The following is a 16,310-nucleotide window of genomic DNA, read 5'->3' as shown; positions in this document are numbered from 1 at the left end:
CTTCAAAAATTAGAAAATGATAAAGGGATGCATAAAATAAATTCTTCTTTGGTGATTTAGGGGCCCTTTGGTTGCATTTCCTCCACAGGGGGTTGGGTTTTGAAAAAAGGGTTCCATACATGCTGTTTTTCGGTTGAGTTGATGGCAAAAGACAGACTGGACTCTAAAAGAGGAGAGACTTAGACTAGAAAAGTAAAGCCAAGTTCCAAACCCATCTAATCCAGAGTCCCATTACTTGGAATCTTGATGACCGTGGCAAAAGTGGAGACTTGACTCTAGAAACATAGGCTTTTCGCCCAAAGCCACTATCCAGTGCCTTGGCCCAGGAGGAAAAATAAAAAATTAAAAAAATTAAAAATATAGAAGAAGAAGAAGAAGAAGAGAAACTGTACACGTAGGAGACAAGCAAAGCCATCCAGTGCCATTAAAAAAAAAAATTTAAAAATTAAAAAAATAAAAATAAAATAAAGGAAACTATAAAGCTAGAAGACAAGCCTAAAATCATCCAGTCCTATACCCACTCTTTCGATTATCATAGATGCAACTTATCTCTAACTCAGGGTTATAGGAAGCACATATGACCTTAGCTCCATGGGGGCAATTGTAACATCTGTGTCCTCCATTCCTTGTGCCAGCCCATATTAGGAGGTGATGTTAAAAATTAGCAAGATTCATAAACTAAAGTGAACACCAGATGAAATAGTGGGAATAGAAATGCCCACGTTGAAAGTTTCCAAAGACCCACTTGATGTTTATATGTCATCCAAAACCATTAATAAGTTGATTTCCACACGATGAAGGGAAACACCAATACCAGCCTGATCTGAAACTTTTGTAACCCACAAGAAGTTTTGGATGGTGGTTTGTTCAATCAGCATTGCTTCTTATGGTGTGGCCCATTTGAGATTTGAATATGCCTTTTTTCCTGAAATGACGTCCAAAAATGGGCAAGCACGGTGGACGAAGGAAGTGGATATAACACACATCACAGTGGGCATCATAGAGCTTATTATAAAAGTAGAGTAACAAACATCTTATTAAGAGCAACTCGCATTTGATGCCATTTTCCTGTGGCCCAGCATAGCTTATACATATAGAAAGCCCCCTGGGCAGAAGCTCTATTCACCAATATTACCGGATCATGTTAGGACATATGCCCAATCATGAGGCAGATCCAAAACTCAAGTGGGGCACAAGATAGGAAATGGTTCTATCATGAACCCGAGGAACTAACTGATGGACCAAATGGATGTTGCACCTAGATTTTGGCAGGCTGTATATAGCTAGCACTTATTGGAACATACCTTAGGCAAGTTACATCCATTCAAATCCGAAATTCAAAGCAGCCAGTAAATAAAGGAATTGAATACCACCTGTGAAAAGTTTTTGGGGGCCATAGAAGTTTTGTATTAAGCTGACATAGGTATTTTCCCTTCATACCTATAAGAGGCTATTTGTTTACCACTTAATATGTCATCGAAATTTTAAAAATGAGATTTCGGTCACTTAATATGCTATTTTGGGTGTTTGTTTAACAATTTAAAAATAAATTTAAAAAAAATAAAAAAAATAAAAAATACCTTAACAAAAATTAATCACAAAATTAATTCAGGAGCGGTGAATAGGTGAATATAGTGAAAAGCTGATGGAATGCGGCAAGTAATTTTAAGTAAAAATAATTTTTTTAAATGACAACTCTACCCTTTTCGTTGGGCCCATCATGGCAAAGTTCATTGGGCCCATCATGATGTAGGTGTTATATCCACCACATCCATCCATTTTGCCACATCATTTTAGGGCACGTGAGCCAAAAAATAGGCAAACCCAAAGCTCAAGTGGACCACACTACAAAAAGGTGTGGGGACAATGACGGTCATGATTGAAACCTTCCTAGGGCCCGCCATGATTTAGTCTTGCCATCCAATCCGTTTTATAAGATCGCACATAGACATTGGATCCTTACTCTTGCTCCGGTGGTAAACTCTCGGGAGTTTCAACACCCAGTCAAGGGTTCGAGTATCCATAAGTGGTGAAATCCCACTACAGTGTGAGTGTGTGGGTGTATGTGTGTGTGTAAAATTTAAATTTTAAAAAATAATAATAATAAATAAATAAAAAGATCACATAGACATTGACTAGGGAAAATACAAAACTTTTGTAGTCCACTTTTGTAGCCCCCAAGCAGTTTTCAATTGTAGACGTTCAATCTCCACGGTTTTATGTGGTGTAGTCCAATTTAGCTTCGGGTTTGCTACATTTTTGGGCTCATGCCCTAAAATAATATGAAAAAAATATGAACGATATGGATCTAACACATACATTATGATGTGGCCCACTTTCTTAAATATATTTTATATCCATGCCATCCATTAACTTTACTAGCTCATTTTAGGGCATGAGTTGAAAAATGAACCAAATTTAAATCTCAAGTGGATCACACCACAGGAAACAATGGTCATTGAACGACCACCATTAAAACATTTCATGGCCCACCATAATGTTTATTTGACACCCAAATTGTTTATAAGGTCACATAGACATGGATGAAGGAGAAAAACAAATATTAGCCTGATTCAAAACTTTTGCTACCAGTTTTTAACCGTGGGAATTCAATTTCTCTGGTGTGGTCAGCTTGAAACTAGGACCTTTTTCATTTTTGTGACCATATCTTAAAATGATCCAAAAAAAAAATGGATTGACAGTGTGGATATACAACACATATTAGGGTGTGCCCCATGGTCCAGTGTTACCCGATAACACCTAATTCACTCCAATTTTGGAAGGATACCAAACTAGGTGGGGCCACCATGATATTTCTGAGAAATTCACTCCGTCCATTCATTTTTAAGATCGTGTTAGGATATGAACCCAAATTAGAGACAATTTGGTAAAATGATCAAATATCAAACATTTTTATGAAATAGAAAATTTTGGATTTAACAGTAAATTTCAGTGTTCAGGGATTAAAAAATAAAATAAATAAAAACAGTACCAAACAGGCATTTCAGCTGTTATCAATACTTAAAATCCAATACACAATAGATTCAATATTTAAATTAATTTCAGATTATTATTTTTTAAATTCCGTTTACCAAATGCACCCTAAGGTAGGTCGCATTCCAATGCAGCGCTGGCATTCAGCGTCAAGAAGACATGTGACATCAGCACCGCTGTGGTCATAGAAAACCAGAAAACAAGAATGGTCTGTTACACGTTATGCCTCTGTCCTACTGCACATAGTTTTGATCCAAACCGTTAAAATAATGGTAGAAACTATGGATGGTCATCCATATACTTAAAAAGGCACCAAGCAATAATTCTAACCATCGTATTCATCTCTAAAATATGCCATCCTTACAAACTTAGGCAGTTTAGATCGTGTGTGTGCATCTGTTCTACAAAGAGTAAAGGATCTTCATTCAATGAACAAATGCCCATCCATACAGAGTCCAGATAGGTCCAACGGATCTGATTTTACCTATTTCTCCTCATCTAAGTTAGCGTCCACAAATATAAGATGAACACTGTAATGCCATATAAACATCATGGTGAGCCCAAGGAAGTGTCAATGGTGAGTGTTCCGTCCCTATTGTTTGTGTGGTGTGGCCCGCTAGAGTTTTGGATGTGTTCAATCCCCGCTGTTTCCTGTGGTGTGGTCCACTCGAGGTTTGGATCTCATGCCCTAAAATAAGCTGGCAAGATGGAGGGACTACGTGGATAAAACAAATAAATTATGGTAGGGCCGATAGAGCTTTGAGACCATCTAGCTGGCTGGTGATAGGGTCACCAACCAAAACGATCTCCATGATACACACCATATGGGGCCCATTTGTGCAACGCTAATTCACCTGCATGCAGTTGTTATTCACGCTCATGAAGCATGTTCACATCATCGCAGGTGAAAAATGCTTTCACCTACTGAAAGTTATTCATCCTAAGGTGTGGAGCCGACTGCGTTGTTTGTACCTGATGATTGGACCAGCTAGATTTTTGGCTGATCTGATCGAGATGGTTGTGGTGCAACTATTTCAGGGTTTGGATCTCATAATCACGGTCTGGCCTTTACAATGCTTGACTGCATTACTTTCAAAAAAAAAAAAAAAAATGATACAGGGATGCATAAAACGAGATTCTTCTCTGGTGATTTAGGGCCCTTTTGGATGCACTTCCACGGAAATGGTTTTTGGAAAAGGGGTCCAAACCTGCTTTTTCGGATGAGTTGGCATTTGGCAGCCTACTTCTTTGATGATATTGGGTCCATTTTCATACACTTCCACCAATTAGTGTTTTTTGCCGGTTTGTTTTATAGCCTCTATTTTGTAAGCAGAAGGAGATTATGCAAAGTTACATCATAAATTGTTGTTTGGAACGAAACTGCTCTTAGGGCTCAAACACCCCGTGGGATGGTTCATCCAAACGGGGGCCCCTGGAATCTAATAACTCCCTAAAAAACAGGAGAGACCTGACTCAAAAGTAAGGGAAGACTTAACTTTTAAAGTAGAATTTGGGCCCAAAATCTACCAACACCCAACTAAAAAAGATAAAGACCTAAGACCCTAAAAGAAGGGAGGACTCAGACTGGAAAAGTAGAATTAGGGCTTAAACCCATCCAGTCCAGGGTCCCATTAGGAATCTCGAAAAGTAGAATCAGGGCCCAAACTCATCCATCAGAGCCATGGCCACTCCCATAGATCTCACAGCACCCAATTAAAAAAAAAAAAAAGACAAAAAAAAAAAGAAAAAAGAGAGAGAGTACTTTATACGTGGAAGACATTTTGGGACTCGCCTGTAACCCAGGGTTACGAGAATCAAATGTGACTTTAAGATCTATGAGGGCAGCTGTGACGTCTGTGTTACTCCATTCCTTGTGCCAGCCCATGCTAGGAGGTGATGTTAAAATTGGAAGATTCAGACCCACACCGTATGAAATAGTGGGAATAGAAATGCGGACATTGAAACTTTCCAAAGGCCCACCTTATGTTTATTTGCCATCTAAAACGGTTAATAAGTTGATTCCCATGCGGATGAAGGGAAACACTAATATCAGACTGATCCGAAACTTCTGTGGCCCACAAGAAGTTTTCGATGGTGGTTGTTCAATCACCACTGCTTCTTGTGGTGTGGCCCGTTTGAGATTTGAAAATGCCTAATTTTTTAAATGAGTTCCTAGAATGTGCAAATGCAATGGATAAATGAAGTGGATATAACACAGACATCACAGTGGGTCTCATTGAGCTTATGATAAGAGTAGATAATTCCTGTGACCTCTAATTACAGGCAATTTGTATTTGATGCCACTTTCCTATGACCCAGCATACAGGGAGCTCCCTAGGCAGAAGCTCTGTCCATCAATTTCACTGGGATCACGTTAGGACATGAGCCCAATCATGATGAGGCGGATCTAAAACTCAAGTGGGCCACATGATAGGAAATAGTCCTAAGATGAACCTGCAAAACTGATTGCAGATCGACCACATATAGCTACCACCTACTGGAACATCTTCTGTGCAGGGGCACATCCAATTCACTTCTATTCAACTCCGAAGTTCAGAGCATCCAAGAAATAAAGGATTTGAAAACCACCATTGAAAATTTCTTTAGGGTCATAGAAGTTTTGTACTAGACTGATATTCGTATTTTTCATTCATGCATGTAAGAATCGCCTTATGAACATGATGGTACATAAGAATCAAGATGCGTCACAAGAAGGTATCAATGATTGGAGTTTCCATCTCTGCGTTATGAATGATGGGGGTTTCCTTCTAAACTATTTCTTGTGATGTTGGGTACTTGCGTTTTGGATCTCCCTCTTATTTGGGCTTATCTTTAAAAGGATGGATGGAGTGAATATAAGTTAAACATCACAGGTGCATATCAGCAATAGGGAAGACGTGTCATCAGCACTGAGAATGCTCTGTTAGACGTTAATTCTCTGTGCAAGTGCACAATCGTCATCCAAACCGTTAAAATAATGTGTACAACAAGTCAATACTTTTCAGCATGTGTGTATCAAATGACTTTTTTTTTTTTTTTTTAAACTCGTAAGAATGACGAGCAGCAATCGAAGCCAAGTGTATCAATCTTTTCCTATAAATACCCATATCCCTCGTAAGTTTGTAACATACCATAAGCAACAACAGCCATGGCCATACATAAATCTCTCTCCCTTTCTTTTCTCCTCTTTTTCCTACCATTTCTTTCTTCCCATGCAACAGCAGGACTGCCAGAAGCAGAGGCTCTCCTGACATGGAAAGCCAGCCTCTTTCCATCACAAGCTCTCCACTCATGGTCACTTCCTGATACTAATGCTACCACCAACACAATCTCTCCATGCAAATGGATTGGGATCTCATGCAACAGCCTTGGAAGTGTAACAGAGATAAGCCTACCGACTGCGGGCTTGCGAGGTAAGCTTGATAACTTGAGCTTCCCGTCATTTCCAAACCTCGTTCATCTCGATCTCAGTGGCAACACTCTCACTGGTACCATCCCAGGCCATATTGGCACTCTTTATAAACTCACATCACTCAATCTGTCTTTAAATAGTATAAGTGGATCAATACCTCTAGAAATAGGGAATCTTGTGAACTTGAATGAGATAGACTTGTCCAATAACCATCTAGATGGTTCCATCCCTTCCACTTTTGGAAATCTGACAAAGCTTTCCATCTTGTACCTGGACCAAAATCGAATCTCTGGCTCCATTCCTCCACAAATTGGGAATCTACAAAATCTGGTTAGGTTGTCGTTGTTCCAAAACAATCTGACTGGTCCAATTCCTCCTGCTTTGGGTAATTTGTCCATGCTCACAATTTTGTCTTTATACGAAAATAAGATTTCAGGCCAAATTCCTGCAGAATTAGGGAATCTCAAGAATTTGGTTGGGATAGCATTGTCCCGAAATAATCTGACTGGTCCCATCCCTCCTGCTTTGGGTAATTTGAGAAACCTTACACTGTTGTTCCTCTACAGCAATCAAATTTCTGGTTCAATTCCTCCACAATTTGGAAATTTAATGAATCTCGACAATCTTGATCTGTCCAATAACAGTCTAACAGGTTCTATCCCTTACACTTTAGGGAACTTGACAAAGCTGACAGTCCTCTACCTCTTTCAAAATCATATTTATGGTTCAATTCCACTAGAAATAGGGAATTTAATGAATCTCAAGAAGATTGACATGTCCATGAACCCTCTAATAGGTTCTATCCCTCCTACTTTTGGAAAATTGACAAAGCTTACTTTTTTGTCCCTTGTTGACTGTCAATTATCTGGTTCCTTGCCTCAAGAGATGACAAACATGACAAATCTTTCTAAATTCTACTTGAGTGGAAACAACTTCTCTGGCTATTTACCTCAGTTATGCCAAGGTGCATTGCTTGAAGTCTTCAATGCATTTGACAACCATTTCACTGGTGAGATCCCAAAAAGCTTCAGAAATTGCACTAGCTTAACAAGAGTGCGACTCAACGGAAACCAACTTACGGCAAATGTATCAGAAGCCTTTGGTATATACCCACATCTCACATTCATGGATGTCAGCGACAACATGTTGTTTGGTGAACTCTCGCCAAATTGGGGAAGATGCCAAAACTTGACAATGCTACGACTCTCCGGGAACATGATCACCGGTAGAATTCCTCCTGAGATTGGGCAGTTGATGCAGCTAAGTGTCCTTGGTCTTTCTTCAAACCAGCTGGTAGGTGAGATTCCTAAGGAATTTGGGAGGCTGACTTCTTTGTTCAACTTAACTTTAAATGAAAACCAGCTTTCTGGTCAGATACCCCAAGAGATTGGAAAACTATCCAATTTGGAGGTTCTTGACTTGTCGATGAATCACCTAAGTGGTCCAATACCACCTCAATTAGGTGATTGCTCCAAACTCCAATATCTGAAATTAAGCCAAAATGTTTTGAATGGAAGCATTTCTTTTCAGATCGGTAACCTCGTATACCTACAGGGCTTACTAGATCTAAGTCATAACTCCCTCAATGGAGAGATATCACCACAACTCGCAAAATTGGTTAGGCTGGAAAAGTTAAATCTCTCCCACAACATGCTGTCAGGCTCCATTCCACCTTCTTTTCAAGAGATGGTGAGTTTGCAATCCATTGATTTTTCATACAATGCTTTGAAAGGTCCGCTTCCCAAAAGCAAAAGCTTTCAAAAGGCTCCTGCAGAGGCATTCATAAATAATAAGGGCTTATGTGGTGAAGTGCAAGGTTTGAGACCTTGCAATACCTCTTCAATCAGTCATGGCGATGTGAAGAAAGGACATAGAGTTGTGGTCTTCATTATTCTTCCTCTCTTGGTGGCGTTGTTTATGTTATTTGTAATCCTTGGCATTTCTTCCATTTATTGCCAAGGAAGAAAAAATATAGTGAAAGGAGTTTTTGAGAGGAGCACTGGAAATCCATTTTCAATATGGAATTATGATGGAATTGCTGTGTTTGAAGACATCGTGGAGGCAACAGAGGGTTTCGATGACAAATACTGCATTGGAACTGGAGGGTACGGAAAAGTTTACAAAGCAAATCTACCGATGGGCCAAGTAGTAGCTGTGAAGAAACTTCGTCAGCTAGGAGGTGGGGAACAATCTAATCAAAGAAATTTTAGAAATGAGATAAGAGCATTAACTGAAATCCGCCATCGCAACGTCGTGAAGCTTTATGGCTTTTGCTCCCATGCTCGATGCTCATTTCTAATCTATGAGTATATGGAAAGGGGAAGCTTGGCAAGCATCCTATGCAATGATGAAGGAGCTGCACAACTGGACTGGACTCTAAGGGTGAAGGTCATTAAAGGTGTGGCCAATGCTTTATCTTACATGCACCATGATTGCACCCTTCCAATTGTCCATCGAGACCTATCAAGCAACAACATTCTGTTGAATTCGGAACTTGAGGCTAGTGTTTCTGATTTTGGCACTGCACGATTGTTGATACCCGATTCGTCCAATTGGACTGCGCTCGCAGGCACGTGTGGATACATTGCTCCAGGTTAGTCACTAATACATTCTCAACACTTCATAGTTTTATTATAAATTAGGCTCTATTCGTTAGTAATAATCTACTATAAATTTTTTGCATTAAAGTACCACACTATTGTCCAATGAGGCAATCTAAGGCTACTAGAATATATGAAAAATTCATATTTGAAAAATTTCCCTTCTCTAAGATTCCTTAATCCATGAAACTATAAGAGGTCTTGTAATGATAATATGGTAAAACTAAACCGTGATTCACATTTATCAAACAGACTTTAACCACACCTTATCAATTATTAAATGTATAACACTGACTATTTCTCAACCATACATTTGTTGGCCACCAAATGGTTGGATAGAATCCTTCTATAAGTATCGTTTATGGGATCTTCTCCATCTACAATATGAGTCATGTTTTCAGATGGTCTAGATTGATTTACAAGAATACCAAGTTTGTATGGATGAGTTATGGTTATTTAAGGAAATGATTGAAAGAGCTCATAGCTTTTGGCCAGTACAAGTAAATCTGAAAATGATGCATCGGAAAACGTGGCATGATGCAATGCTCTGCCAACAGATCCCATAGCATGGTTGGGTTTTCTCCGTTGTACAAGGGTTCCATAGTTCTAAGATCCAAATTGTCCATGTAATGTACCACACAATAAATGCACCACGCAACAAAAGAAGTTTGTAGATTGGAGAATCCCAGTCATTGAATATATGACATGATCTCTCTTTGTTGGATTTGCACAGTTTTTTCCCCCTCTTGATTGTCTATCAGCTCGCCACTAAAACGATTAGGATTTCCAATTAGAGAAAAACTAATGCATCATGCATCTAAATTGGGGCCCACTGTGTCAATGGTTTGGATATTGGAACTATGGACCTCATTAGTACAGACTTGAAGCCTTAGTAGAATATCGTAGATACTCTTGGGTGGACACCATTACACGATCTTGTTCACACATGCAAACTTCTCATGCGTCTTGGACATCTAAGGTGGACATAAAAGTAGGTCCAACCATGCAAATGACCTGACACAATGATTAAGTTGGTCCCCTTATCAGGTAGGCCACCACCGCGTCAAAACAAAGGATGGTTTCAAAGAAAAGAAGAAGAAAAAGAAGCAAGCATTATGCACTCAACGTATATATGTGGTATGCCTGATGAGTGGACCATCCTGACTTTCTACGAAGATCATCTGAAAGTTTAACCCATCTTATGCACCTACTAGATGTACAAAACACATCTCTTGGCACATGCTCATCCTGTAGAGATGCCTTGGGGTTAGTGAACAAAAGCGCAGAAGATATGAAGCCTAGATTAAGAAACCCAGGTTAGTTTGATATATGAAAAACAATTTATCTATTGATTATTACAAAGGGTAAAGAGCACGAATGAACTATCTTCTTTCTTGCAGAGCTTGCATATACAATGAGGGTGACTGAAAAATGCGATGTATATAGCTTTGGTGTTGTGGCACTTGAAGTGATGATGGGAAGGCATCCTGGGGAACTCATCTCCTCTTTGTCATCACCAAGTAGAGAAGATATACTTCTTAAGGATATGTTGGACCAACGTCTCTCCGATCCATTGGCGGAGGTTCCACAGGAAGTCATATTTGCAATGTCCATGGCCCTTGCATGCATTCGGCCAGATCCAGACTCTCGACCAACCATGCACCATGTGGCTCAGGAGCTATCTGTTGGTGGGCCTTCTTTCTCTCTAGAGCCATTCGATGCACTTACATTTCATCAACTGATGAATCTTAAGGTATAATTAGGTGTATGAAAATTAGTGAGGTTGTGGGTGTGTAGTGGCAAGAACATTATTGCTATGTGTGTCTATCGTTTGAAAATAATCAACCATGGAGGTGTTTTTCTGTTGAGATGTGGAGCCACATCTGGGGGCCGCTCGACCGGTCGAGTGGCCCACTCGACTAGTCGAGGACTGGCTCGACTCAAACTCCAGCGAGCATCAGGTTTTGGGTTCCGAGGTGCTCGACCGGTCGTGGCCCGTGCTCGACCAGTCGTGGCCTGTGTTCGACCGGTCGAGGGTCCGCTCGACCAGTCGAGTTACGCAGATTCGTTTCCGGATTTGATGCAGACTGCGGATTTTTGAGTCGGTTTTCGCAGAGGTACGAAAGAGAAGTTGCCTAAACTATAAATATGTGTCCCTAGGATATGGGAAATAATTCTAAGGTGTGGGCAAAAGGGTTTTCTCTGTACTTCCGAGTGAGAGGTTAGTATATTGCCTTGTAATCTTCGTTTTTCTTCATAGTGGAAGTTTGCATCTATGGTTTTTTACCCTTGTTGGGGTTTTTCCACGTATATCTTGTCTTGTGGTTTGTTTGGAATGCTTTGATTCATTTCTAGTTTATATTTCTTCCCGTTTATCGTTTGTGGGTGAGGCTGGAGATTGGATCTCGGTTCACTACATTGTTGGCGTGCTGTGCAACATTTTCATGTTATGATGCGTATATAGTTCAATCCGTGGAATTGATCTTTATATAGAATATAGATTTCTAGGACTGGTGATAAAAATCCAAATGTAATAAAAGTAGGTTGAAAGAAATAAGATGTTTTCTTGTTCGATGGTTATCTTCTAACTGAAGGTTTTTATGCTCAACAATTTACCATCTACGGATTGTAATCATTTTCTATGATACCAGTTGTGTAGAAATGTGTCATCAAAAGTAGAAGAATGGGTTCATTTGTCTGGGAAAGTAGGCATAGACTGTGGCTTCTTTAAACAGAAGAGAAGAAGAAAAAAAGAACTTCAAATGGCCTTGTTGCAACTTGCAACCATCTTCTTTCTCCTTGTTTGGAAGCCCTTCAATAAAATGATTTTATTTTTTTCTCAGAGGAGAGCTCTCATCCTTCCCAATGTTTGTTTGATGTGTATGGCAAAGGAGGAGACAATCAATCACCTTTTCATCCACTGTCCATTTGCAACTAAAGTGTGGAATCACTTCTTGTTCTCCAATATTTTCTAGCTTTCTTTCAATATTTGTTGGGTGACGCCGTCACCTATTAAGGAATTATTGTGGGCTTGACACAGCAGAGGAGTTGGGAAAGCAAGCAAACTGGCATGGAGGCTGATTATAATGCAATCTTTTGGATCATTTGGGGCTCTCAAAATGGCTGATGTTTCTGTAATAAGTTAGAAAGTAATGTAGTAATTATTGCTAGAGTTAATACGCTTGTTTCAGATGGGGAGATATATGCTTCTCGGCATTGCTGGTCTTCTTTTATGGTTTCTTCTTTTTTTGCTGCTCTTTTTCACTTTGTGCAAGTTCTAATAAAGTTTGGTTATCTTTCGAAAAAATTATTTACTTTGGGAGCACATTACCCGCAAAATTTATTAATAAGATGAAGAAAAAAAAAAAAAAAACATAGAAAGGAGCGAACAAGGACTGATGCCCCTTTCAAGTGACCTATATAACATATGGGATCCTTTACCATCAAAATATACAAAGAAATCCCAATCTCAATCCAAACACGACACAAACAAAAGAAAAATATTGAACAATATAGAGTTAGGAGCCTAACCAATAGAACAAGGAGTAAGTAGAACAAAGACCAATGCACAAGAGGCGGGAGCTTCTCACACAGGGTGCAACAGGCAGTGAATTCAGGCTAGGACTGCACTGAGAACTTCTCCTAACCTTCAACGAAGATTCAACACTTTCACTCAATACCTACCAACACCATAAGGCAGTTGCTGGAGAGAAACTGTTGCTGCAGATAATGCTGATGGCAAGGGACATCAAAATGTTAATTAAAATCCTGCTATTGATAATGAAGCTAAAGAAACAGGCTACCTTCTTCTTGTTGTGCTTCTTCTTCTTATTCTTCTTCTTCTTCTTCCTGTTTTATTAATGTGAAGTTGTTGGTCTATTGTCGATATATAGCACTTTGTTTTTTACCCAAGGAAAACTAAACATCCCACTCCTAAATCCTAAAGACCTGAACAAAAATCATACAATCCAGGGGACTAGGACAATTTAAGGGACCAAGATGGAGCAATAAGAAGAAATCCATGAGAGAACAAAGCAGCTTCTGCTCTGCACAGAGAACAAACTCAATCATCTCCAACTGGCCATGACAATGATGAGCGCAGGGCCGTTTATGAGTCCACCAACAATGACTTTTGAGTTAGATTTGATCATAACAATCTTCACCCCGAATTGTTTCCATAATTTTAGGCTGTTCAATAAGGCCTTGGTCTCCATGGTAGTGTCGGAGACAATACCTTTTTTTTTTTTTTTGGGAAGATTAAAAAAAAAAAAAAAACAGATAAACCTATTTTTTGTGGAAGAAATGAAAAAGCAAGTAGGCACTCAAAATAAATTCACATGAATATAGGGATTTTAGAACATGTGTCATGTTAACTGTCTTTAAGATGGGCCCCACTAATAAGTTGGTTGGGCCAAATGATCATGGTTAAAATGGATATGATAGAATAATGATATGAATGGTTTACTTGATAAGTGGGTTGTGTTGGTCCAGGTGTCAACTGGCCATACCCACTTCTAAGGCGTGCCCAGAATAAATATGGCTCTCAACCCCTTGGGTTTGGGTTTAATCCTAGAGTACATGTTTGATAACGGTTTTGGGTCAGGCTGGATCCAATAGGTTCGGGTTTGGTCTAGGTCAGGACAAATAAGTATTTTTTTTACATTTTGGTTTCACTTATTGAATGGATTAGATTGCACACACGTGTGCCATAATGAAACATGCCTGTTATGTAAATGGGCTCTCTTGCATGCATATGGCTTGGCAGATCCTATTCCAATTGCTTCTGGTCAATATATAATGTATTTAACATAGAAAAATGCTCAAATGTTCTTAGAGCACTATAAATTATAGTGCTCCTAGTTACACTTTTACAGTTTGATGTACTGATCCAGACTGTTCATTACTTCTGACCCACATTTCATGGGATACGATGCGAACATCTTATCAATCCGATAAGTACTAACCATTTTATCAATGGCCTTTAATTTGGATGGTTAAGATTGTTTTCGCAAGATAGGTCCAATCAATCATTTGATCTGTCGTGGATTGCTTATAATTCTAAAATATCGATTTTCAGTCAATCATGACCATCCCATCCCATCCATGGTTTGGAAAAGGGATGGACAGAGAAAAATAAGGCACAATCAATAATGGATTGGATCGTCTTATCAGTACTTTTTTTTGTGGGGGGGGGGGGAGGATTTACAACCATTCGGGCGGGTCCCAATAAAAAGATTTCGAGATCACGCATATGATATACCCAAAATCATAAAATAGGCTTCACAAAGAAAAATGGACCCAACTTGGAGAAATGCAGCATTAGTACCGCACCATAAGCCTGTCAACATATCAAGCATCCACCTACATTCAGGCGCTAGCTCAGAAAAAATCAAGGCATCCATCAGCATACAACAGTAGGAGGCTAGAAAACTAGGTTCCTATTCAAGTACACCTGATGGATCCTAAGCTGGCATTGTCCAACACCAGAGCTCCTCTAATCAACCTCAGAAGATCTTCTCGGCAGCTGTAAAATTTGTTGGAGTATCCTTCACTTGCCATCCTAGCCAGAGCGTCCGCCACCAAGTTACCCTCACAGTAAGCGTGTTTAAAGATGAGTTTAAGGGGCTGACGCTTTTGATGGATGGCTCCCATCCTGTACCAGATGTTCCATGGGGTAGGAGTTGTGAGATCTCTGGCAGCATCTGCTATGAGTTTGGAGTCGGACTGGACCATGATATTGGAAAGGCCCAAGGAGGAGCAAATGTCTATACCATCTAGCATAGCCTACGCTTCCACAATTATGTTTGTAGTTCTCCCATAATATTTGTGGAAGGCAAAGATTAACCACCCTGCATGGTCCCTGCATACTCTCCCTCCCCCGCTCTCACCTGATCAGTGCTATATTTGCATTGTAGTATATGAAATGTTTTGGAGTTAATAAACCGTTCAGATTAATGGATTGGACTGTCCAAGTGAACATATGTAAGAATGCTTTACCTTAAGTGCTCAGAGAGTACCGGAGCATTTCTCTTTACTATTGATTTTATGTGGAAGCCCCTCCCTTAGTTTTTGAAAAATCTTCATAGCATTAGAGCCTTGGTGGTACCATTAATTCTGGTGAACTTCCTCGATTTTGACGAATCCAATCACCACCAAAACCCATATTTGTCAATCTATCGACTCCACATCTCCGAGACCTCCTGCCCGCCCTTTCAACACTCATCTAAAATCCATTCCAGCGACCTTCCTCCATTACAGTGAACTCAATCTGTTTTGAAACCCATCTCTCCCACCAACCATACAGGAAAAAAAAAAACACAAATAGACAACAATGGGAAAGGAAAAAAATTGACCTCTAACAACCCACTCTCTTCCTGCCCCACCTGTAGACCAGACAGTGCTCCACCTCTCACGCTAGTGCTCCTTTCTCCCTCTGCCTGTGGACCAGACCTGCACTCAACCTCTTGCCCTAGAATTAGGACCGAACCGGACCAAATCTCTTACAAAAACCGTCTTTAGCCACAATTTTTTAGCCTCAGTTTAAAAAATGAAGGCTAAATGTGCTTTTTAGCCTCGGTTGCTAGGGAACCGAGGCTAAAAGTTTATTTTTCACCTCAGTTACTAAGAAATTGAATCTAAAAGTCTACTATTTTGTCTCAATTGGTGAGAAACCAAAGTTAAAAGTTTATGATTTTGCTTCGGTCAGTGAGAAATTGAGGCTAAAAGTTCACTATTTTGCTTCAATTAGTAAGAAATTGAGGTTAAAAGTTCACTTTTTAACCTCAGTTATTAAGAAATTGAGAATAAAAATCTATCATTTTGCCTCGGTTGGTGAGAAACTGAGGCTAAAAGTATATCATTTTGCCTAAGTTGGTAAGAAACTGAGTCTAAAAGTTTACTATTTTCCTTCAGTTAGTAAAAAATTGAGGTTAAAAGTTCACTTTTTAGCCTCAGTTATTAGGAAACCGAGGCTAGAAATCTACCATTTGACCTCAGTTGATGAAAACATGAGGCTAAAAGTCTACAAATTTACCTCAGTTGGTAAGAAATTGAAGCTAAAAGTGTACCATTTTGCCTTAATTGGTGAGGAACTAAAGCTAAAAGTGTATCATTTTACTTCCATTGGTGGGGAACTGAGGCTAAAAGTGTATCATGTTGCTTCATTTGGTAGGGAACCGAGGGTAAAATTCTCTACTTTGCCTCAATTTATAATATATCGATGTTAAAAATTCATTATTTTGCCTTAGCTCGGGTACACCTATTAAATTTCTCCGACCATTGGTTGTATCTGATCGTGAAAAACC

At 39.5% G+C, this 16,310-nt stretch overlaps 2 protein-coding genes across 6 annotated transcripts in view; both read left to right on the top strand.

The window, feature by feature from the left end:
* The first annotated feature begins 6,047 nt into the window (after nt 1–6,047).
* LOC131230559 (MDIS1-interacting receptor like kinase 2-like) lies at nt 6,048–8,712 on the top strand. Its single transcript, XM_058226463.1, has 4 exons — nt 6,048–6,108; nt 6,219–7,058; nt 7,203–8,585; nt 8,666–8,712. Exons 1-4 carry the CDS (start codon nt 6,048–6,050, stop codon nt 8,710–8,712), a joined length of 2,331 nt encoding a protein of 776 aa, XP_058082446.1.
* The window catches only part of LOC131231563 (uncharacterized), a 97,049-nt gene continuing 89,394 nt past the window's right edge, over nt 8,656–16,310 (top strand). For 2 of the 5 annotated variants that reach the window (XM_058227795.1, XM_058227794.1), the window contains exons 1-2: nt 8,656–8,999; nt 10,407–10,859. In XM_058227795.1, the coding sequence (XP_058083778.1) occupies nt 8,717–8,999; nt 10,407–10,765 (642 nt within the window). In that variant the 5' untranslated portion in view covers nt 8,656–8,716 and the 3' untranslated portion in view covers nt 10,766–10,859. The remainder of the gene's footprint in view (nt 9,000–10,406; nt 10,860–16,310) is intronic. The other 3 variants (XM_058227793.1, XM_058227797.1, XM_058227796.1) reach the window with 3 other exon arrangements.

The sequence above is a fragment of the Magnolia sinica genome, chromosome 17 (genome assembly GCF_029962835.1).
Source record: "Magnolia sinica isolate HGM2019 chromosome 17, MsV1, whole genome shotgun sequence".
Lineage (NCBI taxonomy): Eukaryota > Viridiplantae > Streptophyta > Magnoliopsida > Magnoliales > Magnoliaceae > Magnolia > Magnolia sinica.
This window is presented reverse-complemented; position numbering and strand designations above follow the sequence as displayed.

Coding starts and splice junctions, on each gene's coding strand:
- LOC131230559 (XM_058226463.1), top strand. CDS start 6,048: ATGACGAGCAGCAATCGAAGCCAAGTGTATCAATCTTTTCCTATAAAT. Junction 6,109..6,218: donor TATAAATACCCATATCCCTC/GTAAGTTTGTAA, acceptor ATGCAACAGCAG/GACTGCCAGAAGCAGAGGCT. Junction 7,059..7,202: donor GTCCAATAACAGTCTAACAG/GTTCTATCCCTT, acceptor ACCCTCTAATAG/GTTCTATCCCTCCTACTTTT.